General features: G+C 35.4%; 1 protein-coding gene across 1 annotated transcript; it reads left to right on the top strand.

Annotated features, from left to right (window-relative positions):
• Window positions 1-4,022: 4,022 nt before the first annotated feature.
• Window positions 4,023-24,437, top strand: LOC121418803 (signal recognition particle 54 kDa protein). Its single transcript, XM_041612948.1, has 15 exons — window positions 4,023-4,102; window positions 5,816-6,005; window positions 6,603-6,779; window positions 7,787-7,891; window positions 8,560-8,626; window positions 9,997-10,054; window positions 10,818-10,968; window positions 12,597-12,745; window positions 13,410-13,510; window positions 14,880-14,966; window positions 15,377-15,450; window positions 16,629-16,737; window positions 20,211-20,381; window positions 20,951-21,046; window positions 21,459-24,437. The coding sequence occupies exons 2-15, from the start codon at window positions 5,928-5,930 to the stop codon at window positions 21,560-21,562; spliced, it is 1,527 nt and encodes a 508-aa protein (XP_041468882.1). The 5' UTR covers window positions 4,023-4,102; window positions 5,816-5,927; the 3' UTR covers window positions 21,563-24,437.
• The last annotated feature ends 279 nt before the right edge of the window (window positions 24,438-24,716 follow it).

Below are 24,716 nucleotides of genomic sequence, written 5' to 3' on the forward strand. Positions count from 1 at the left end.
GATAGAGAAATAGGAGAAAGAGGGAGAAAACAAACAATTTGCTTTATTCTTTTGGGAGAGCATGTAGTATTCAGTGCATGTACGAATTTTGTGTCAAGGTCTTTTTAATTATTCGCTTTGTTCGGTATTATAGCCTATATCCTTTGAATTATAATTTCTTTATACCATAGATCTACTGACACCGTCTGCCATATTGTTTATTTGGCGTGTTTGTTAGCACTGCAAATAGACAGTACACGTAATATCCCGTAAGTAGATCACGAACTTCACACTCAACGTCAGGGGCGGTGATTTGAAGGGGGGGTGGACAGGAACTAAAGTAGATGTCAACTGAAGAATAGTGGTATCAGAAACGACCCAGTCGTCACTTTTAATAGTCTTCTTTCTTTTCTCTCTTCCTCCCCTCTTTAGGTAAGTTGAGAAAAATCATCCAAGTCGAGAGAACGAAATGAGCCGCCCCCCTCCCGCCCATGGCAAAACATATATGATTAGCCTACACGTATTTACATCGGTAAAAAAAAATCATTTTCTGCAATCGGGAAAAATGAGCATTATTCAAAAAAAAAAACATTTCACAGAGAACAAGACCGCTGAAAGACCACGAATTCTGGTTGATCTTTCAGAGGTCTCTCAATTAACCTGCAATGGTCTTTAAGGTCTTACACGAGTCCTGACCAATCTTTCAGTGGATTTCGTGGTCTTCATGGGCTCCAAGACTTTTTGAAACGGTTCAAAACAGTCTTACAACGGTCTTACAGGAAAATGGTCTTTCGGTGGTCTGTCAGCAGTCTTTCAGCGGTCTTTCGATGAACTTTCTAAGATCTTAATAGTCTTTCAATGATCTTTCGGTAGTCTCTCAAAATTTTTGCGGAGATCACTGTAAGACTCATGAGATATCATTGAAAGATCAATGAAAGACCATTAAAAGACCAGGCAAAGTCCATGAAAAGAATTCTGAAAGATCACTTGTTGCATAAAAGATATCTGAAAGACCATTGAAAGATCTCTATAGGACTAGTCTAAGATCAGTAAGACAAGAAATATCTATCAGTCTTTGAGTTCTTTGATGGGTCTTTTTGCGCCATTCCACAGAGATGACAAATTTCAATGATCTTGAAGACCTTTGTAAGACCTCACCAATTTTAAGCCTTTCAGTGGTCTTTCAATGGTCTCCGTTGTGTAGAATTGGGTCCTATGTAGGATGCTTGCCAAGTGGGCCTATATCTTTGTTGTGTGGTCGCAAATAATCGCTTACATTTTTTTCTTTGCAAAGAATAGGTCTACACATTGGACACATTAAACTTGAATTGAAATTTGTAATGGACAAGAAGGACCCCAATGAGTGTAGGGCCATGGATGTTGGGACTGAGAGTACGCCCATAATCACTAAAATGCAAGAGTTTATAAAAATTAAGGACTATTGGCAACAGATAGAGACATTTTAGAAGAATATTGCAAACAGCCTCCTTGTGTTCACGATTGAATGACCCAGACACATAACAAGGTTTTAAGGTGATCCAAATAAATCGTCAACCCCTCGAAAAGAAGCCATTCACTCATAGTATTTATTTATATATATATTTATCGAAAGGATGGAAAAGGGCTTCTCGAATTTGCGTCTGTGAAGACATACGCCAGATTTTTCCATCCGCCATGTTTCATTTTAATTATAATGAGCAAAGAAAAAAAACCGAGGGGTTAAGACATAACGTACGGTGCAAAGTTTCTTGAAATAAAAATGTTGACCTTTTTAATACAAAAATCTATTTTTTGTGATGCATTTCGTCATATATTGAGAAAATTATGTCCTATTCCACCCTTTGTCTTCTCCTTTTCTCTGTTTGCCCCCTTTTTTCTTGGTCATTTACAAACACGCTCTTACACGAAATTATTTTGCCGTGTCCTGGTGATGGTATGACTATAATATTTTGTGCCTCATTTAATGCATTATGTTTATGACAAAACACTTTTCCGACTGCTATACTTTTGAAATAATACCAAGAGCGATGGACATTATTAGACTTTATTGTGTACATCAATCGTCTGCATCACAAAGGACACATTCCATTTTATGAGCAACGATAATAATAATTGATAATTGGGATTCAAACTGTAGCCAAAAGAATCTATTTTGTAGTAATATATTGTCTCATTCAGTTGTTGAACAAATGACGGCTTTCATTAGGGATTACATTTCCGCAAGTTTACTATGTCTGATATTCACTGGAGCTAAAACTGGTTGTAAATATTATATCTTTACTCAGCAAAACACTATGAAATAACATGTATAATTATTTTTGAATAACCACCAACAGTATATTCATTTGGTAGATTGTTTTATAATTCGGATGGGGATAAGGGGGGGAGGGGGGGATGGACACCTCGAATTTTGAATTTTCTACAGCGGTCCATGGTAGAGGGTCGTCCCGGTCTCGCGCCCAGCCCCCCCCCCCCTCCCCGAAAACAAAACAAAACAAAAAACAACGAAATCTCCGGGCATAATCATAGGGGCGACGGAATGTATGCTATCGGTCAAAAGATGGGGTAATCAGAGAAATTCCAGAAGTACAAGTAAAGGAAATGGTTTACTCAGCAGAAGTATCGTATTCGTTTTCCCGTCCCCAACAAAAAATGATTTGAATAAAATAAGACAAATTACACTAATAAATGTCAGGTTTGTTAATGTTTTGCTTAAGTTCACAAAACATGTATGCACAAGATAGCGATGTGCAAATAACTACAATTTCTTTGTATTTAATTATAGGCGTTTGAATAATACATGGGATACATGTCTCTTCAGTCTTGCAGATTTGATAAGACAACTCTTCATGAAATCATTAATAGGTTAAAATAAATTCAATTTCCACATGTTCAGAGATTAAACATTGTATCACATTGTAATCAAACAAGTCATATTTCTTTATTTCTCATAATAAATACAAAACAATGTAGTTAGTTGGTGATATCATCAGTTTCTTATTTTGTATACCGACCAACATGTGCATTTAACTGATTTCTGAAATTGAGCAACAGAAAACATGTACTTTACATCCGATTTTGATGATTTTTTGTCTTGCTACACAATCACCTTTTTTTGGAAGGGGGTGGATAACCCTTCAAAATTATTGGTGGGTTCAAAACCATTAAAATTATTCAGCTTATCAATCTTAACTTTTCATCCAAATTCGGGATTTTCAATAAGAATAGGCCTACATATTGTTTCCCCATGGTGGCAATAGATTGCATTATATGACGTTTCTGATGTTGATGGCGATGACAAGATGGTGTCCTATGAGACATTTACTCAAAACAATAACACGAACTTTGGTCATTCTTTTTTAAAGAAAATTAAAATTGAGTAAGTCATACAGTTTAAAAGAAATTGATGACAGAACTGCATCCCGACATAATCTTTTGAATTATGAACTAAATTCTTATTAAAATGCACACAATTAAACATATTTTTTACTCACAAGGCACGGAACTATACTGTCTGAGTGCTACATTCTATGTCCAAGTATTAGCAAGAAGGGATATCATGTCGCCACTTGTAATGAAAATATTGATTTCGCACCCGGGTTTCGCACATGCAAATTTTCCACTCGAATCTGCTAAAATGCAACAGGAATGATCATGGAAAATTCACATAATACATCACTTACACAGGACTAATGTTTAAGTTCTAAGACCGGATTCATATACGTTCCCGTATACGGTACTGAGTTGATGAGTCTCTTTTTCCTTTGAATAAAAATAAGGAACTCGGAGACGCGGGTAGACAAATTTTGAAAATATTGGGCTGATAATTTAGTTTGTTGTCAGTGAGCATTATGGAAAACAAGACTGTCACTTTCGATACATTGTTATTTCTGCATAAAGTGAGGTTCTGAAAAAAAAAATATTTGACCCAAGCCACCTTATCTATCCGTCTGGCGCGGCATGAGTAAACAATGCAGTAATTTTTCAAAATAAAATTAATATGAACCACCCCTTCCAACTAGTTGATGAACAAGACTTGTTTTGGTATAGCGCCACTTACGATCACATTGATTGTGAATAACACGTATCTGATAAATTCTCGGTTCCAAGTCGGAAGAAAAAGGTAATAGAATTGTTATTGAATATGTGCAAATATCCTACTTGAATAATACCATTTTATCCTTGTTTGGTAAAATAAACATTTTCAATCGTTCAATGTTGTTTTCAAATGAATTACGAGAAGATGGACCTTCTAAATGTACCACAGCTGTGTGAACAGTTTAAAAGAAGTATTCTTACCGCACGGAAATCAATGCATGGGACCAGAACCAGATGAAAAGTATGCCTATTTGAATTTCTAGAGGGTAGAGGTAGATCTAATGTGAATCGATTACTAGTACAGCTGTGTATGCCTTTTGTGTGATGCCTTGTTCTAAAACTGAGTTGCAGTTAGTATCTGATGCTGAAGGATTGTTCTCATAATAGGTCTAGCCTCTAGTCTAGGCCTACCCCTTTCATTCATAGTGAAGGCGAAGTGGAGTTAGGCCTACTCCGGAGTAACTCCGGCCGGGTTGAGTCGATCCGCTTGTACTGCGGACTGACTTTAAACCCCCTTTCATATTGGCAAGCACCGCAGCGGTGCATCTGCAGTCGTTGCCATGGTTTCCAAGCGAGTTTGCGCCATATGTGTAGCCGAATTCCCCAACGAGCGATTCGCGCCGAAATTTGTTTTGCAAATGCAGCTGCCCTAGATAGCAATGTGTGCAGCGCGAGCGTCCGGTACTAGATACTCTACTATACTGGCTAGATAATCGTTGGCTATATGATATCGTAATCTGTTCGCTTCCATATCACAATGTTACTTTTGAGTCAGTTCTTACTTCTGACGATTGTGATGATGATTGAACTGGCCGCAAGAACACGGTTAAAAATGCGGGACATTGACAATTTGTTCGACTTACAACTACGGAGGAGGCGGCAAAGATTTAAGGCTAGAATAGCCAGGAGTCGCCGCCGACTACAGTCGCAGAAGAGGGCCCTTGTCGTGTCTTTACTAACAGCATTTCCGGGGTGGAGTAACTCTGTTTGTAACCCTCTTCTCGAAGTGGGTTGAGTACTCCGCTTTGAATCCGGATCGAACTAATCTCAGAATTTTCATATTGCCCTCCAAAGTGGAGTAACTCCTCTTGGACTCCAGACTAACTCCAATTCGGCTCTCACTATGAAAGGGGTATTAAACAATTATGAAATTGGACTCTAATATTAAGCTACCCCAAAATGCCAAATTATTCATGCTTGGCAGATCGAAATCAAATATCGAATCGAGGGATGATTATCCTGGAGGCGTTTGGGGAGTGAAGTCTTCTACCTACGTAGTCACTCCCCTAACGCCTGGATTTGCTTTATATGCCTCTCCGTGGAGGCCAGGATTGCCCATGTTGAACCTAGACCTAAATCACCAATTTTATTTTTTGGTTTTCGCCCAAAGTTATGTACATGGGCAAGTTTTATGTTTACCCCCATTTAATTACATTTTTCTTACTTTTCGTTAAATAAATGGTAGTAAAATTGAAAGAAGTTAAGAGCAAGAGCGTTCACTTACCCCGTGTGTTTACGTCGCCATTTTGCTGTCTTTTGTTATCGATACCTAGATACACACGCGTGCAGAGCTGCATCCTAGATTTTAAAAATACTTGCATTTGCCGATTAATATCACGATTCGTAAAATATTTGTTTTAATCAATAAATATCATATAAATTACTTTATGATATTTATTAACTGAAACAGTAATACATTCCAGTCTAAAAATTCTATCACCCTCTTTTATTTAAACAGATCTCTTGTAACCAGCTTATTCAGTGCGTAGGGAACTGGAGAAGACGATCATATTGTTTGGAGTTCAAGACATTTATTTTTCTCACTGTGAAGATATTTACATTCCTTCAAGATGGTTTTAGCCGATCTTGGAAGGAAAATCACCTCAGCTTTAAAATCATTGAGTAATGCAACTATCATTGATGAAGATGTAAGTATAGGAAATTTATTATGAATACATGTACATGCTTTGCAGAAGATGCTAAGAAAAACTTGAATGTAATAATGTACAAAACACATTCCATAGACATGTGTGAAGAATGCTTTTAATAGTGTGTTTGTTTTTATTTTCATGAAATAGTAGACAGTGCTTTAGTTCTTGAATATGTACTTTTATGTCATTGTTGTTGTTCATATTAGGGAAAACACAGTGTGATAAATAGAATTTAACTTTGAACCCGTGTTATGAAAAAGGTGATGATTTTGACTATTTAAAGTACATTATAAAAAATGTTTCTTACAATATATTAAAAGATTTTTATCCATAATCATGAACTTCATCATACTTTTTCAGACTAAGTAACACAAATTAAAATGAATATACAGGGATTCTTCTGAATCCACAATTTTTTAAAAACTTTTATTTGGGCTTACTTTTTTGTAGCATATTGTATGGCCGTAGTTCATTTTTTTTTGGCAACATTCTGGTATAAACAGATCTTGAGTCGTTCCTCCAATCATATATAGAACCATTTCTTTCTGTGGCCTGACATTTTTATGTATTTTATCAATGTCTTTATCCATCTAGGTACTTAACTCTATGCTCAATGAAGTCTGCAGGGCACTTCTTGAGGCAGATGTCAATATCAGACTTGTCAAAGCTCTCAAAGAAAATGTCAAATCTGTCATTGATTTTGATGAAATGGCAGCTGGTCTCAACAAACGTAAGATGATCCAAACTGCAGTCTTCAAGGAACTTGTAAAGGTAGTGTACAGAGCAATATGCCATTTTGCTAATATGATAATTGCTTGGGGTTTATGTTATCAATGTTTAATCTAAATGTTAAAGCCCCAAATTCTGTTTTATATGTGATGATTATTCCTGAAGTTTGAATTCATTTTCAAGTATAATGGAATAGTATCATGCCAATCAAAACAAATGTTCTAGTGAAACTGTAGTATACATTCAAGATTTTGTTACTTAAAATTGTTAATGGTTACGCTCCTCATTATTTTAATGATCTCATCTTGGAATATGTATCCTCTAGAAATCTTAGAACTTCGGGAAACATGTTGTTGACAACTCATAGACTCAAATACTCATTTGGTGAAAAAGCTTTCACTAATAGTGCTCCCACTTTGTGGAATGCACTCTCTTCAACAATACACAATGCCAAGTCTATAGAGTCATTCAAAGTCAAATTTAAGACTATTCTCATATTTCAAATAACACCCCCCACCCTTCTGTGTAATAATTCCCTCTGCACCTCTGAATAGGAAACTAGATAGAAGGTGCACTCTATATGCTCTATATTATTATTGTTATTAATATTATTATCATAATTATTATTTGGATTATCACATCGACTAAAACATATATTTTTATCTCATATCATTCCATCATAAGAGCTTCAAGGCATATTGTGTGTTCATATAATGTAGTAATGACCAGGAATTACCAGAAATATAAATGGGGCTTAATATAAGACGGGCTTTAAGGGTTCATTGTTGAATCAAGCATTTCTATAAATTCAAAGAATTTGATTTTTATACAAACACGGCATACATGATACATGTACATGCAAATTTCAATTCATTTCCATTAAGTTGGACAATAAAACAGTAAATGTATTAGAGTTTTTATATATATGATTTCTGGAAATCAAATTGATTGGACTGTTGCTTATTGTTTTATCAGTTGGGGGATGAAATTTGGACGAATTTCAGTACGGTACGGTGGACTATATTTTGTGGGTTTTATTTTGTTTGTAGCTTGTGGATCCTGGAGTTAAGGTATGGACTCCAACCAAAGCCAAACCTAACATCATTATGTTTGTGGGACTACAAGGAAGTGGTAAAACAACAACTTGCACAAAGGTAATCTTCAAAATGAATCATTTTAATACACTTTCATGCGAGTTAATGTTCTTATTGTATCTGTCAGATGCTTTTTATATACACGATATTTCTTTAGGTGCCTCTTCAAAATTAAGGAAACATTTTTCGATAGATGACTGAAAGTGTAACCCTTCACTCACTACACATACATAATATGTAGAAGAATATTAATATTCTTGTTTATATTCTCAGAATACATGGTTCTTATAGCTGTTGTATTCCATGATCTATCTCTGTTTATTCATCACAGCCCTCCTTAACTTAGAAATAATTGTTTGGCTGTCACTCTGATTTATTTGACCTATCTTATGTGTAATGATAATATTATTTGGTATGTATGTAGGATTGTATTTCAATTCCAAATAAATTGTTTGGAGGTTTATTTAGTAATTAAGTCTACGTAAATGCCCGTCATAGTTGATGAAAAGTCGTTTTGGAGTTTTAGGTGTTATACATGTATTCTTCATAATAATTTACATGTAGTTGTTCATCATATTATTTGAATATTGTCAATCTAAGGTTACAGAAAGTTCAATTGTAATGTTTGGTGGATTATATATAGCTATGTATTTGTAATTTAACTTGAAATCTTACTTCCTCCAAGAATTGTGTTTACATGGTTTTGTTGTATTCATAACCCTTTCTAGCTTGCCTATTACTATCAGAAGAAAGGATGGAAAGTTGCTCTTATCTGTGCAGATACATTCCGAGCAGGTAACATTATCAAAGTTGTTGTAATTAACATGTGAAAAGATCCTATTATTGAAACAATACTTTTACTCAACAATTATACCCCAATGTTAATTTTACTTTTGCCATGATGTGTTTATTGATTGCAGAATACTACAATGAATGACAATACTAGTTACCTTGCCACCCAGTCCAACACTGTATGAGGCAGCAGGAAAAAATAACAGTTTCTGTTCAGTGGATATTCTGTTCATTCTTTATCCCTCCTTTAATGAATCGAAAGATTCATTTTAGATTTTTGTAAGGGGGGGGTATTTTGCAAATGCTCGAGTCACATCAACGAAACTGACTCCAAACCGACCAATAGTCCCGGTGGGGTCACTCACCCGCAGAGGAGGACGCGTATGACCGTTACCACAAATGCAAGTAACCCCCTATTGCAGTCAATTTCAAGGACATTTTGTGAAATTTACCCCCCTATTTTCACGCAAAACAAGGACAAAATTGCGGTAAAATGGTACCTTGAAACACCCCTAATTATAAGATTGTAAGGACACTTTTGCCCATTTCGCAAACTTACCCCTTTTTACCATATTTCAAGGACAGGGCATTTATACCCTTTCCTCATTAGAGGAAATTGCAACACAGGCGAGGGAGTGCTCAGTCCTTAAAGATGACCAAGAGCCATGTCATACTGATACAATAATCCAAAAGAACTTTATTTTTCTTGAAAAATAAGAAAAGTAGAATTCTTTGTAAAAATAAATGTAGAGTTGTCCACATAAAGATACAGAGTATGATGAGCGCGCCCTCTGCGGCTGGTGACTCGGCGACGGATTTTACTTCCCGTGATCGTTCTCCCCTTTTTCCTGACCCCTATTTCCATCAGATCGAGGACGGTGAGCACCCCTATTTTCACTACTTCGAGGAGTGTTCTGTCCGCGGACGTTCCATGAAATTGACCCCTTTTCCCGCGATTTTGGTAACGGTCATGCAGTCCCCAAGTCATATTGAGTGACCCCACCGGGCCAATAGTATGTCATTGGAAATAATGTAATAGTGGTAGTTGCTTTGAAGTGTTTTTTTTTCTATCAGTGTGACTGTGGCATTGCAGGGATAATTTTAGACATTACTGATACAATTTTTTTCTTAGCCCTGATTTTTTTTGTGTCGCTGATATGAGGCTTATATAATAATCTATCAGGCTACCCTGGGTAAATAAAACAAATAATATATAGATAGATAGATATTTAGATAGATATTGAGATAGATAGATAGATAGATATAAAATAGATAGATAAATAAATATCAACATATATGTATTCAGTCATATTTTGATTAGCAAGGCAAATCTGACACGATTTATTTTCTTTCACACCCATTTGTAATGTTAGGTGCCTTTGATCAATTAAAACAGAATGCAACAAAAGCCAGGATACCATTCTATGGCAGGTAAGTTGAGATGCATGATTGTTTTCAAAGTCTTAGGCCAAATAATTGAATCATTGAACATGTTTTTCAAATTGGGGGTATGTTGAATAGAAAACAGAGCACTTCAATTCCCACCAAATACTTTGAATGATTGATTGTTCTTTGTTTTCAGGACTGTGGGTTATTAAAGATAAATTCCAGTTTTGGTAACGATCTCAAAATGACTTTTTACAGAATCTAATATAATGACCACCCAAGTGTCTGTCTGTATGAATAAAAAATATGTGCCAAAGGATTCTGTGAGAAATTGTGTAATTGCTGAGAAATAAGCAAAATAAGCACGGATTCGGTCACATCCGTCGGGTCTTTATTCCAGCAATAATAATACGCTGTCCCACGTGTGCCTATCTGTGTTGGTGATCTTCAGTGTGAAAGTTTTTCAGCGTAGATTTCAAGATTTCACAAAGTTAAGTTTATGTAAATGTACCAGATCTAGATCTTTAATGATATTCTGACAATTAAGCCTGGTTTTACAGACTTATGAAATCAGTGATTACTGCAACTACTGGCATTTCTCTTTAAAGCTACGCTGTCCTGTGATTCAAATGATAAAAACGTTATTGATTTACAATTTACTCTTGAAATATAAGGAAATGAAATTAAACTTACTTTTAATAGCTGATCATCAACATTCTAATTCATGTGACAAAATGATATTGTGTGTGATGACCTGAGGCCCATTAATACTTTAATTTCCTAATTTTACATTTCACGTATTTTTCAGCTACACAGAAGTTGATCCTGTGATTATAGCTGCTGATGGAGTAGAGAAGTTTAAGAAGGAAAACTTTGAGATCATCATTGTTGATACTAGTGGAAGACACAAGCAAGAGGATTCACTCTTTGAAGAAATGTTGCAGGTCTCAAATGTTACGGTAAGCAAGTTTTTTGGTCGGTCATTCATTTATCGGAGTAAGATCGTCTTTTGGACTCGCATTAGAAGTTAATGTAACGGTTACTCTTAGATATATTTCTACGTATAAAATTCTAAGAACTTGTGACCAATGTGATAATGTTTTTAAATTACGTGTTTCATTAAGATTTATTAGTTGAATTTATATTTTTTGTTTATGCACTAGGCCTTGAACCACTCTGTGCAGAATTATGTTCAGGGAGGGATCAGGAGCAGTAAACGAAATGGATTTGCTCAATTTAACTTGCTGTAACTTTTCACTGCAACATTTTGAGGGGAAATTTTTCACAGCGAAGTTGTAGAGAATTTCACCAGCTTTCTTACTATATATATTTTTGGGGGAGAAAATAATGATCAGAATATGGTATTATTATGGTAAAGACAAATGCAATGGATTGTTTGAGCGTGAAATGCGAAGTTTGTGTGGAAAGAGACAAAACCTCATGATTCAATTTAAATTCTAATGTCTGACAACTTGGCAACAACAAAGGAAAATCAGTTTGTATCAAGTGAGTGACCATATATTTATGAACATTTTTGTACAAAGTTTTTTGATAAGCTGCTTTATTCCGGAATCTTCACATAATTCAAATTTACTGGGAACATAGAAATCTGTTAAACTTAATAAAAATTAGTGTACATAGAAGAGGTATTTAACAGGTTGTTTTGCGTAACATGTCATGTTAGGCTGGGCCCGCTAGAAGAACAACTTATAGCTGAAGTGGCTACCCTGGGTAAATAAGAGTTATTATTATTTTTATGATCAGGGCCCCAGAACACAAAGATTAGCGATTAAAGGACAAGTCCACCCCAACAAAAACTTGATTTGAATAAAAAGAGAAAAATTCAACAAGCATAACACTGAAAATTTCATCAAAATCGGATGTAAAATAAGAAAGTTATGACATTTCAAAGTTTCGCTTCATTTCACAAAAACAGTTATATGAACGAGCCAGCTACATCCAAATGAGAGAGTCGATGATGTCATTCACTCACTATTTCTTTTGTTTTTTATTGTTTGAAATATGAAATATTTTGATTTTCTCGTCAATGTCATGTGAAATGAAGTTTCATTCCTCCCTGAACACGTGGAATTCCATTATTTTAACATTTTGTGCTTCAGGCAAGGAGGTCCCAAACATCAAATTCGTAAAAATTGAAATATTGTATAATTCAAACAATAAAAAACAAAAGAAATAGTGAGTGACATCATCAACTCTCTCATTCGGATGTAACTGGCTCGTTCATATAACTATTTTGTTAAAAATAAGCGAAACTTTGAAATGTCATAACTTTCTTATTTTTCATCCGATTTTGATGAAATCTTCAGCATTGTGCTTGTCTGATTTTTCTCTATTGATTCAAATCAACATTTTTCTGAGGTGGACTTGACCTTTAATCGCTAAATGAAGATCATCATTGCATGCGCATTTTGCTCAGTAGACCGACTAGGAACCAATCAGAACTATTCTTTCAAATAAGCGATTAATCACAAACCTTTTATACGGGGCCCTTGTCTAGAAATTGCTTTGGCAAGTATTTGACTTATGGAAGGTCGACTTATGCAAGTTTACCTGTATTTGTATTTAGAATCCTGATAACATCATCTTCGTCATGGATGCTTCTATTGGTCAAGCCTGTGAGAGTCAAGCCAAAGCATTCAAGGAGAAAGTGGACGTTGCATCGGTCATCATCACAAAGTTAGATGGACATGCAAAAGGAGGAGGTGCCCTCAGTGCGTAAGTAGACCGTATTGTTTTTTTTTCTCTTCAATATCAATTTCTTTTTAACTTGGTGATAGAGAGCCAGATCAGAGGGTGATTCAACAACAATTAACATTGATTCTGAATATGTTAACATTGCTCTTTATTAATCTCAATATCACTACAATGAGCATGTTATCGTTGGAATTGATTGTAAGGGCTAGGACTAAGAGTGATCCAAATCCAGACTGTGTGTATGAGAACCTGTCTATAGCAGCCACCTGTCTACAAAGGCCAATTTTTTCTGTTCTCTTTGGATGGTCACTATAGACAAGTCTCACTCTGCTTAAAACTGTTTTCCTCTTCAATTTCATGGAAAAGTTGAAGAGTTACTCTCACCAATGATTAATAACTGAAAACAGTGCAATTGCGATACCAATATATTTGGGGAGGGTAACTTTAATAGTTGGTCATTTAAATGATCAGTTTATTTACTTTTCAAACTTCATTAGTTTTTGTAGGACTATTATATTGTCTATTTTGAAAAGATGATACATATGACTTCATAAAACTAGACAATGAAAAGGGAGTAATATTATGACCTTTGACCTTGTGCAAGTTTCACTGTAGATATGTCAATTAAAATGTTTATTTTTATGATAGAAATATGTTTCTTTATATTTTCAATTTTGTCATACAGTGTTGCTGCAACAAAGAGTCCTGTTATCTTCATAGGAACTGGAGAACATATAGATGATTTTGAACCTTTTAAGACCAAGCCCTTCATCAGCAAGCTGTTAGGTACAGAACCATTCAATGGCATTTCTTGTTTCATTTGTCTTTTTTTATAAAGTAAGAATGTGTTAACCCAAAAAATTTGGACTATTTTGATATCTAAGTAAGAAAAGTAAGGATTTGGCTGATTCAGCAGAGTGCAGCCAAGAGCTATTGATTATAGCCTGCTTGAAGAATACTGTTACAAGTAATCATATTTGATTTTCATTTTAAACTTTGGGAAGTTAAGCCATTGTTTTGAATTTCACCCAGTGCAGTGGAGACATGGTAAATTATACAAGCAATATGGAAGTATAATTGGAATTCCATCTACTCGAGTTAGCCTTAATGGCTTCTTCATAATGATTCATTATGTACTACAAAATAAAGGTTTTACTCCATTGTAACATCAATTGCTTTCTTAGCACTTATGGATTTGAGAATATATTGAACATAACAAACAACAATGTCATTTTGTAAGGTCATATAATTCATAGCATATGCATCAGAGGTCTTTAAGATTTGTTGCTTGCCTTTCGTAGTATTCGTGGATCAGCACCACAATACAGTCTTTCATTTACCAATCACTACAGACCAGGCAGATCTTTGCGCTCATCCACCTCTGGCTTCCTTGTCATTCAGAAAGTTTCGAAAACTTGGGGGAAAGATCATTTGCCTTTGCATGCCCCACTTTGTGGAATAGCCTTCCTGAAGACATAAAAAATGTACCTCTGTCGAAACTTTCAAAAATCTTTTAAAAACTTTGCTATTTAACTCTTAGCTCTTCATGCACCTTGAGCACTCTACAGATTGGATTTGGCACTTTACAAGTCTCATTATTATTATTACATGTATGTTTGGCTAAAATAAGGGCCAGTTAAGAGAGCAACATAGAATACTGAAATACTGAAGTTAATGGTTATCCTGGAGGAATGAACACAAAATTGTAATAACAGAAACATCTCACATATTCTAATTACACTCTGGCAAATGGAAGAAAGTGCAAATATTTCCAATTTCAATTCCATATATTTCAAGCATTATAAAAAAATACAAGATTACATATCAATACATTTTTATAGTGCAATGGAATATTGGTTTAGGACCTTAAAGTAGTATTGGTCTGATGATAAGCAGATCCTGTTATGAGAAAAACCAAATAAACAAATACAGTAAAAACACAAGATATCAATTAAAATGAACTTGCACTAAAATACACACATGATATGATTTACTTTATCTGGCTTGAGTGAGCATAACATGGATACATTCCTCACTTCAAAATTAATACCTCAGTGTTGTATTTGAATTCATGATCCTCTTATAAAAGAAAATTATCAGAACCACTACACCACGCCATTCTGATTCATGATTTCTTCATTTATGGTGTTTTCAGGTATGGGTGATATTGAAGGTTTGATAGACAAGGTGAGTGAACTCAATCTGGATGACAATGAAGAACTCATCAACAAACTCAAACATGGTAAGCAGTTATCATAAGCATTTCTATTTCATTTGGCTGAGAAAAAGACTTTAATATCACATAATATGTCATATCATCTTTGTTTTGTCCAATCCTTGATGTTTTGCTGAAGTAATAGTAGCTACAGAAGATATGTCTTGTGAATATAAACTTGATAAACAAGATTCAGTCCTGAATGATTAAATGAATATGCTAATTGATTGTGCATTGAAAAGACTGGCCAAAAATACTTCATTTTTATTTGTCAACCATTTCTTACTATTGACGATTTTTTTAATAGAACAACATGAGGTTCACAATGCAGAATTTATGATTTTTGTCAAAAATTATGATCTGTATATATTAAATAGTTTAGGCAAATTTATTGCAAGTAAAAATATTGAATATTTATTTTCCATTTCTTTGTGCAGGTGAATTCACATTACGGGACATGTATGAACAATTCCAGAATATCATGAAAATGGGACCTTTTGGACAAATAATGGTATGTTCACAGTGATATGATCCTTTTCTCTTGTAATTGAATGAGACACCTTCCCTTGACATGAAATTTTACATGATTACCATCAATTACAATGTATTCGAAGCAAGTTCATCAAATAGTTTAGTATAAAGTAATGCTTCTTGTAGATTAATCTTTTACGTAAAGAAAATGTGTGTAGGTATAGGTTACAATTTTAAAGGTACAGTCCGACATCTCTTATCCGGACACGTTGGGACCAGCACCAATCCGGATAAGGGATTTATCCGGATCTGGGAGACACAATATTGAATACACGAAGCTGTGCTGCCGGCTGCCTCCCCAGGCCACCGGCGGTAGCTACACTATTGTAGTGGGCGTATGGTACAGACAATATTCACTGCAGAGTCAGTGCAAATTATAGGCAGTGTTTTTATGGAAATGAAATCGATCGATGGCCAAAACTCTTGGATAATTTACCTGCTAAAATGACTGAGGTATACATCGAGCATACCTCGAAAGAAAGAGAATGACTCGATGAAACCAAGTTTTAAAATTAGATCATTGCGGCGGGTATCGCAGCTTTGCAATGTCAGCCGTTGTTACACAGACTTTAGGCTCAAACATGATAGATGGCGCTGTCCATATTGAGGCCTAAAGTTAGCTAGCAAGACGTGCTGTTTTTCCCGCGAAGCAAAAAGAGAAACGTGATGAAATGTTTGCGCTGCACCCTGATTTACTGGAAATTATCATTCCTAAAGTTCTTTTGGTGATTTGGGTGAGATATTTTCATGAAAAATATGTTTGGTGTAGGGTGACTATGTTGGGAAATATATGTAATCAAAGTGAGTTTACGTATAGGATTGAGTTTAGATTGAAATCTCATTTCCTCTCGTACCAGTACTAGATTGAATGAAAAAAAAAAATCTCGGCAAGTGTGCGTCCAGATAATAGAGAGATCCGGATAAGGAGAGGCCAGATAAGAGAGGTCGGACTGTATGTATGTAGATCAAAGGTTATTAAAGAAATAGAGAATGTTTGCTATAATAATTTTTAAAAAAATCAACACTGCCATTATATTCTTGCAATCATTAACCAGCAAGGCTGCTAGGGCTGTTCTTGTTTCGCCAATTAAAGCAATTCTGACAAATCTATGTAAAAAGTATATGCTTTGTAATGTATTAATGTTATTTGATGTGTAGGGTATGATTCCTGGGTTCAGCAGTGATTTCATGACAAAGGGCAATGAGCAAGAATCAATGCAGAGACTCAAGAAACTCATGACTATGATGGATAGTATGAATGATGAAGGTAAGACATCAGTGGAATGTATTAACATCATGGGCGGAAATCCCAGGGGGACGTGTCCCCCTACCCAAAATAGTAGGGGGGACAATATAAAATGTCCCCCCTACTATTTTCGGTCTTTACTTCTACTGATGGAGAGAAAAACATCATTCAAAATCAGAATAAAACATGTATTTTGGACGAGATGACCTTACTTTTTGGGTGATTACCTTTCTTTCTTTTTTTTCTTGCTTGTCAAATATATTTTGGTCGAAATGACCTTACTTTCTTGGATGATAACTTTTTTTTGGGGGGGGGCTTGTCAAATTTTCCAACCCCTGATGCCCCCTACCTTGTTTGGGGAGAGATTTCCACCCTTGGTTAATATGGATTTTACTTTTTTAAATCTGAACTGTGAGTCCCTATTGTTACCTGCATCTGTGATTTGTCGTAAAAATGTAGCCCTGAAAAACAACGGCACTTGTAAATAATTCTTGTAGTGCATTACATAGTGAAAATGTACAAATGGCTGGAAACATCATTCCAATTTAAGTCCACATATTGCATGTGTTACAATTATCATCCCTCTCACAGATATCCTGAAAATGTCTGCTAAATTTTTTTTGTATTTTTTTCTTGATAGTTTTTATCCATATTAACAATTGCTAAATACAACACACAGTTGTTGGAGTGTTTTGGTGACTTTTAAATCAAGTACAATTGATTCCTAGTCTGGTCCTGATTGCAAATCTCTTTTTTTCGACAAACATTTTCAAGACACATTTAGCCTTTTCATTTAGATCTTGTCAATGAATAAATTCCTATGTTTCTATTTACTTCCACATATAATTAGAATGCTCTCTGTTAATTCAAACCTAGAAAGTGCTTACAATAATGAAAGAGAAAAGAGGGTAACTTTCTACCTAGCCCCAGTGTCTTTGCATAGTTGCTGTGAGTCATAGCTCATAACAATGAATCTGAATCTGGGTATTGTTCATGAGGAAGGGTTATTGATTTTTCCCCAACTCCCTTTTCATTTGATTTCCTGGGTATTTCATGAGGATGCATGTATTATCCCAATCAGTGTGTGTGTGTGGGGGGGGGGTAAGTGAATGTATCCAGAGGGGTGTCTCCTTTGGTGGGTCCTAAATAGCATAGATTTACAGTACATGTAAAATAGGTCAATAAACTAGGATAGGTTGAATGGTTTGATAAAAATAGAGTGAATGCATGTTTAACCATGTGTGCAGAACTTTTCATGCCCTAAAGTATTAAGCGGTAATGATATATCTGCAAAGCAGTTTTAGATACTGTCAGGATTCATTGAGCGCCGTATAAAAGTGGGTTATTATTTATTCATTAGAAACTAGAAAGTACAGAAAATTTATGCTTGTTCAGGGACAAAGGGGTATGGGAAATATGTGGCAAAAGCCCGGGGAGGGGGGGGTGCCACTTACATTGACGAGTGGATACCATGCGCGACCAAAAAACAGGTAAAAATTATATCTTTTTCAAAATAGGGCACGTTATGAATGTAACGTGATAAGGGTGTCAAAAACACAAAAATAATGATAAAAGGGTAGGGGAAGGCGGGGTAAGTTGTGACAGTTTTTTGCTTTTTGCATGTTAGAATTGATATGATTAATAATCTTGTCAAAATAAGTACCTTGCCTTGAAATTGAATTCTTCTGAAATATTTTTTCCACCTATATATAACTTTCTATCTCCACACCGAAAGTCATCGTGACCTTTTAAAAAAACGATGTCAAATGGCTCAACTTGCCCCATATATGGGGTAAGTTTGAGCCACCTTCTGGGGTAAGTTGAGCCACAAAAACTATGTACAAAATGTATGGGGGGAGAACTAGCATGTCAATTTTTTGTTTAAAGTCTTTTCACTTGCTAATTCTCTATAAATACTAACATCCTGTAAAAGGAAAAGAGCAGTCATGTAAATTTGCTCCTTTCAGCCTGCATTTCAATCGATTTTTATGGTTTGTTTGTTTTTTAAGATACATTACCATAGGAATTACCATGGCTCAACTTGCCCCATGCTGTTTGGCTCAACTTACCCCAGTCCGAACTTAGTGCGATGATTTTGTATCCACACATTTATTATGCATCCATCATATAAAAGACTATGACAAGAATGAAGATCCATACCTGGACTAATAATGTTGTTATCATGTCTTTATTATATTTAAAGACGTGTGTGTTTATAAAGCACTTATCTATTTCACACTCTTTTTTACTTTTTTGGCTGAAATTCATATTTTTCCCTCTAAAAAACTAGTTTTTGTTTCAAAGTTGGAAACAATGTGGTGGGGTTAGAGGTTATGCTATGGGTCATCAATACATGACACCACCACAATGTCTGACTCATTCATTATTGGCCTGGGGCTGGTGGCTCAACTTGCCCCTGTGCTCAACTTACCTCGCCTTCCCCTATCTATTACGCTAGGAAAGCTACGTGTTTAGGGTCAAATTTGCGGGGATGAAAAAACAAAATAAAAATGTTTATAAAGGATGTCCATTTTGCCCCAACACTACGTGTTTAGAGTCTGATTTGCGCCAGGTGAAAGGTGGGGCCGCACTAAACCAAATGGTGTGTAAATCTAAAACCGACGACCGACGGGCATAACGATAAAATATCGCTGTACTTGTTTAGGGGTTCATTTCAGGGAATACTTGCCAACTTGCCAAGAGTATTATTTTGTTTCCAATACTTGTTAAGGGTAGGGTTTCACACGCCAATCATTGTTAAGGGGTGCATTTTCAGAATATGGAAAATATGTGTTTAGTGTGCTTTTTGAGATCTCATGGTCGCGCATGGTATCCACTCGTGAATGGAATGTGATCAAAACATGTCTGAGATTGTGCATTAATGCAAATAAAACGTGTGAAGAGTTAGAAAACCTTTGTAATGTTAAATGAAATCTATGTTAAGATAGGTTTAACTGGCATTAAAAAACAGTATTAAAAATAAATATATTTTCTTTTAATACTTGCAATCTACTTATTTTTGAAAAACAAGAAATTATTGCAAATAAACTTATTGGAATGTTATATTTTCTTGTATTACTGGTGTCCTAGGGAAAGACTGGGTTATGACAAACCTATACCCTGTTCTAAACTCAGCAAAAAAAACCTAAATGCAGTTCCATTCAACAAAGTGTTTCTGATTTGTGTTGACATTCTAACTTTTTGTGCTTGGGAAGAAAATATGGATTGGTCATTTTCTTTTGCTCCTCTGAGAGCAAAAGGAAGTTGAATTCATTCCGCCAAGTTTCCAAATAGTAGGAAGCTTCTTTCTCCATATGAGTGTCTGTGACATTAAAATTTTGCCATTAAGCTTCATATAATGAAATAAGACACATGACATCATTCCTTTTAAAAACGAAAGGTATTTTTGATCATGCATTCTTTCCAAAGAGCTTTAGAAACCAGGCAGAGATTAAAAAAATTAGAGTGTACTTTACCTTTGATTTTGTTGACAGAGCTTGATAGCAGAGAAGGTGCTAAAGTGTTTATGAGATGTCCAGGCAGAGTACAGAGAGTGGCCAGAGGAGCTGGGGTCTCGGTCAGGGAGGTACAGGAACTACTTCAACAGTACCAGAAGTTTGCTCAGATGGTCAAGAAGATGGGAGGCATCAAGGGACTATTCAAAGGCAAGTCTGAGAAGGGGATAGGGAGAGAGATGGATGGGGGGGGGGGGGGATTAGGGCTTGGGAACCCCCCTAAGATATTTACTTGATTCATCAAGCAGTGGCAAACAAGGAACCTTAAGGTAAAAAAGAACAACCCAGTGATTTCAATAAAAACGATGGTTTGATAATTTCCTATCAAGCAGATCTATCTATTACTCAAAATGTATTATTGCTTATCATGTATGGTGCCATAAGCAAGAGTCAAATATAACTGTTTAACACATTTTGTTGTCTACCATTAATATAAGAGCAGAATAATCCAAGAAATTAGTCATTCAGAGATATGATGTAATTCCTGGGGCCGCGGAACCGTTGGGACTGAGAGGCTTCAGCCCTTCACTTTTTTTCTGTCAACGTGTTAAAAATGTAAGAATCATATCTTATTGAGGTTTTTGCATGGCCAGCTTTCCCTGCCCCCCCCACATTTTCAAAACTGTCATGTGGTCCATGATTCCTAAACACACATACCAAATAGTTTGAGCAGAAAGGCATTCGTCTTAACAACACAAAATTTTCTTCTTATGCATCAGGTGGTGACATGTCAAAGAATGTAAACCCAGCTCAGATGGCTAAAATCAATCAATCAATAGCAAGGGCTATGGATCCTAGGGTACTTCAACAACTAGGTAAGTCAATAAATTCAATGAAACTCTGTTTGTTGCGTTTTCTAATGATTTTAAATAGTAGGTTCATTGATATTTACGCTTGTAACAGACACTTTCATTGATGAAAAAAAAACACTTATTGTGTTGTGTAACGGACTTGACACAATTTCATGTATGTTTCATGATGCAATAAATGCATTTTCTTTACCACTGTTTAAAGAATTGTGTATGAATTGTGTATGATACTGAATGTTACATTTGTTTGATAAACTCATCAAGACCTGTTTGAATAGCTGTAAAGTTTAAAGTGATGTTTTCTAACTGTCTGAATATAATATTGGTGTGTTGGGATTACCCATTATCATTATCTCTATCTATTTTTTTCAACGAGTCTTGAGCGTGATCTTTTATTTTCATCTTTCTCATGATGCAGGTGGTATGAATGGTCTACAGAACATGATGAGGCAATTCCAGCAAGGAGCAGGCAACATGGGAGGCATGGGAGGTCTAGGCAATATGATGGGAGGCGGTAAATAGCACTCGAGAATCGGGTAAGGGAGGGGAGAACATTTTATCACCATGGATAATATTGAGAGATGGGAATGGACTCTGCTAACAAGAATGCCATAATAGCTGCAACAAGTACTACAAAAACATTGATCAGGAGGTGCTACTAAACAAGTATGGCATGAAGGAAGCCATTGGATAAAAATGGATCAAGGAGAGACACTTGGGGGCAGAAAGGCATCTTACGTAACGGCTCTGTGCAAGGACATCGCTTGCATGTGTGGGTGTCTATAAAACAAGCTTGCATGACTTCCTGAGTACCTGGAGACAATTTCCTCATTACGCTACTGTGGACTCTGTTATACAGTGGAGTGAGATGTGTGAAAACATCCAAGGAGAATTGTTACCACTGTTTATACAATAGTGTATTTTCTTCTCTGATGTCCTCTAATGGCTTTGTGATAAATAACAAATGAAATCTTTGCTTTTTAAACTCATATGTGCTGGAGGAATAATACCACTTTGGAATTTCATTACATGAATGTGATGCCACTTGCTAATTTGATATTTAGATAACATTGTCTAATTTGTCTTCAAATAATGAAAGAATTTCAGCTCTTGTTAATGATGCAAGCATCATATAGATCGGAAGAGGCACGTCATTCCAGTTTGGTAGCCTGCTGGGATTCAACTTCACTTCTTGAAAATTAATAAATTGTATAAAGCAGTTTCTTCAAAAACGTTCCGCTGGCAAATCATTGTGATCTCTGCTATCCAAGTATGGTATTGGCTATCATTACAAATAAAATGATTCCCATTTCATTAATTCATACTTAAATAATCTGAGTAATGTTGATATGTTAATCAGAATTGCGTTCACTATAGAGTACCGAAGTGTGACGTCAGTTGCCATGGTGTCATGGCGGGCTGGTTCTAAAAAGAGTCGCAGCTGACTATCGTCTGTAAACATTTGCATTTTGCAAATGACTTATGTTCGTCTGAAAAAATAGGTTGCAAGCGATCAAATTCCAATAGCAGCCATTTTTTCCTATGAGAAACACGCTTTTATTCATTGGTTTTGTTTGTTTAGATCCAGGCCGCCGTGACACCTTGGCAACTGACGTCATCGCTTCGGTACTCTATTTCTGTAATGTAAGAACTTTTATGAGTACAGTGCCCATCATACTCGTTTATTCCAAGTGGTGATCCCAATGTGCATGTAATGTGGAGTGGACAACAGCAACACAACAATAATGTGGATTATTCCCTTTCGTTAATTCATTTATCAAGAAATAGTTCACCTGTGTTCACACCCACAAGGAGTAGAAGAGATCACAGCATGCAAACATTGATAATTAATTTTAACCATCATAGAATCACTCAGCAAAGGTCTTGTTAATTGTGACCCATTTATTGCCATTGTTTTTGTTTTCTCAGTTCAACACTGAATATTTTTTTTTTCTTTTGAGTTCTGTGAGTATATTTCTTTGTGTCACATTTGTCATTCTGTCTTTTATAAATTCATCCTTTTGAATCATAATTCACACTGATCATTTTTGTCTTGCCTGAAAGATGAATAGTATTTTTGTTGATAGATTTAGGGAACTTACATTTCAATATTCTATTTATATTCAAGATTTTGAGGTACTGTAATCAATACCTTTGTAAACCACATGATCTGATTACTTTAATTGCACTGGTTAAATTTGGCTAATCCTTACTATCAGTCAAGAAGAAGCCTGTCAGAATTCCAGCTCTCAATCTTAAGTAAATTCCACATGTCATCTTGATATGTATAGTGTATTATGTCATATATTATAGCCTTATTTTGAGATGGTGGTTTGAAGGTTTAAACATGGTCAAACTATTGCCACATATAATATGCTAATTTACCTGAATGACATGCTTCTGGTGTGAAAAGATAGCCCCAAGTTGTGTGGACACACTTGTAATATCACAATGATTTCATTATATGAAGATGTCATACATATTTCATTGTGATGTCATAAGTTGAATACATTTTTTGTGGAATTTTGACTGGTCAGTAGTCACCCTTTGCCTCTGTATAACTTTAAAGCACCTTTAAGAAAATACCTCCCAGCTTTTTTGAAGCTTTTTCTTATGAGAAAGGTGTTAAACATTACACACATCACTGCAAGCATCGGAGAAAAGGGTGCTAAGTGTAGAGCACTATGTGCCTTTCAGATTGTCTATACAAAATACCATAGTTTCATTGACATTTTGGTTGACAAGACCTCATTTTAATGCACCTGTGTAAGAAATGAATGTGACTTCTTGGTAATTAAATAGTTTTAATCTCTCTTTCTGTTTTTATTTCCAAAGTAACTTTCCAAGGTTGAAGTTGCAGGCAATACATATGTATGTCTTTTAAATATTACATCTATTTCATGTTAACCATATGCAATGCATGAAGTGAATTAGGTGATATTACTCTTTCCTTTTATGTGTCTTTTTTTGCCAATATTCATTTTTGTTTAAGATTTTCCCTTATTTCTACTTGTCTGATTTTTTTTGTATTTAGACAAAACACAAAATGTCTGACATTTAGGAATATGAGAGGTTATTGTAGTATATAAAAATGTCTGTCAAGTATTGTCACCAGATGAGCGTTTCATGAAAGGACTTGTTGGATGTTTTATCCTACAAGTCCTGTTTTGTCTGACAGTTACCATAGGAACCGTGCTCCTCAGGCCATCAAAATTAATGAAAATTGTCAGATCTGATAACTTGTCGGACATTAATGTTGATGAAACGCTACCCAGAAATCATGTCATATTATTAATGTTTGATCATAACACTGGAAGGAAACGATTGACTTCCATTGGAAGTATTTATAGCTTCATGCATGATGTATATTGAAAATTTAATTCTTATTTAAAACTTAGCAACCCTGTTTTTGTGTTCTATTTTATTATTGTACTGGATTGGATTGAATGATTGTGGTGATGTTTCGAATGATAAGCATGTGACATGTTTTTCAGTTTAAAATAATCCAACCTTTGATGGTAACTTGTTTGAGTGAAAGGGGAAATAATGAAGGGTGGAATTTCAGGGAAGCACATTCATGAAACTTGAAAAAAATTGGACAAACATTAAAAACACAAATATGGTAATGTCACCAGGATGATGATACGTGTATTTGAAATTTAGAAGACACCCTTGC

This window comes from Lytechinus variegatus, chromosome 7 (assembly GCF_018143015.1).
Source record: "Lytechinus variegatus isolate NC3 chromosome 7, Lvar_3.0, whole genome shotgun sequence".
Taxonomy (NCBI): domain Eukaryota; kingdom Metazoa; phylum Echinodermata; class Echinoidea; order Temnopleuroida; family Toxopneustidae; genus Lytechinus; species Lytechinus variegatus.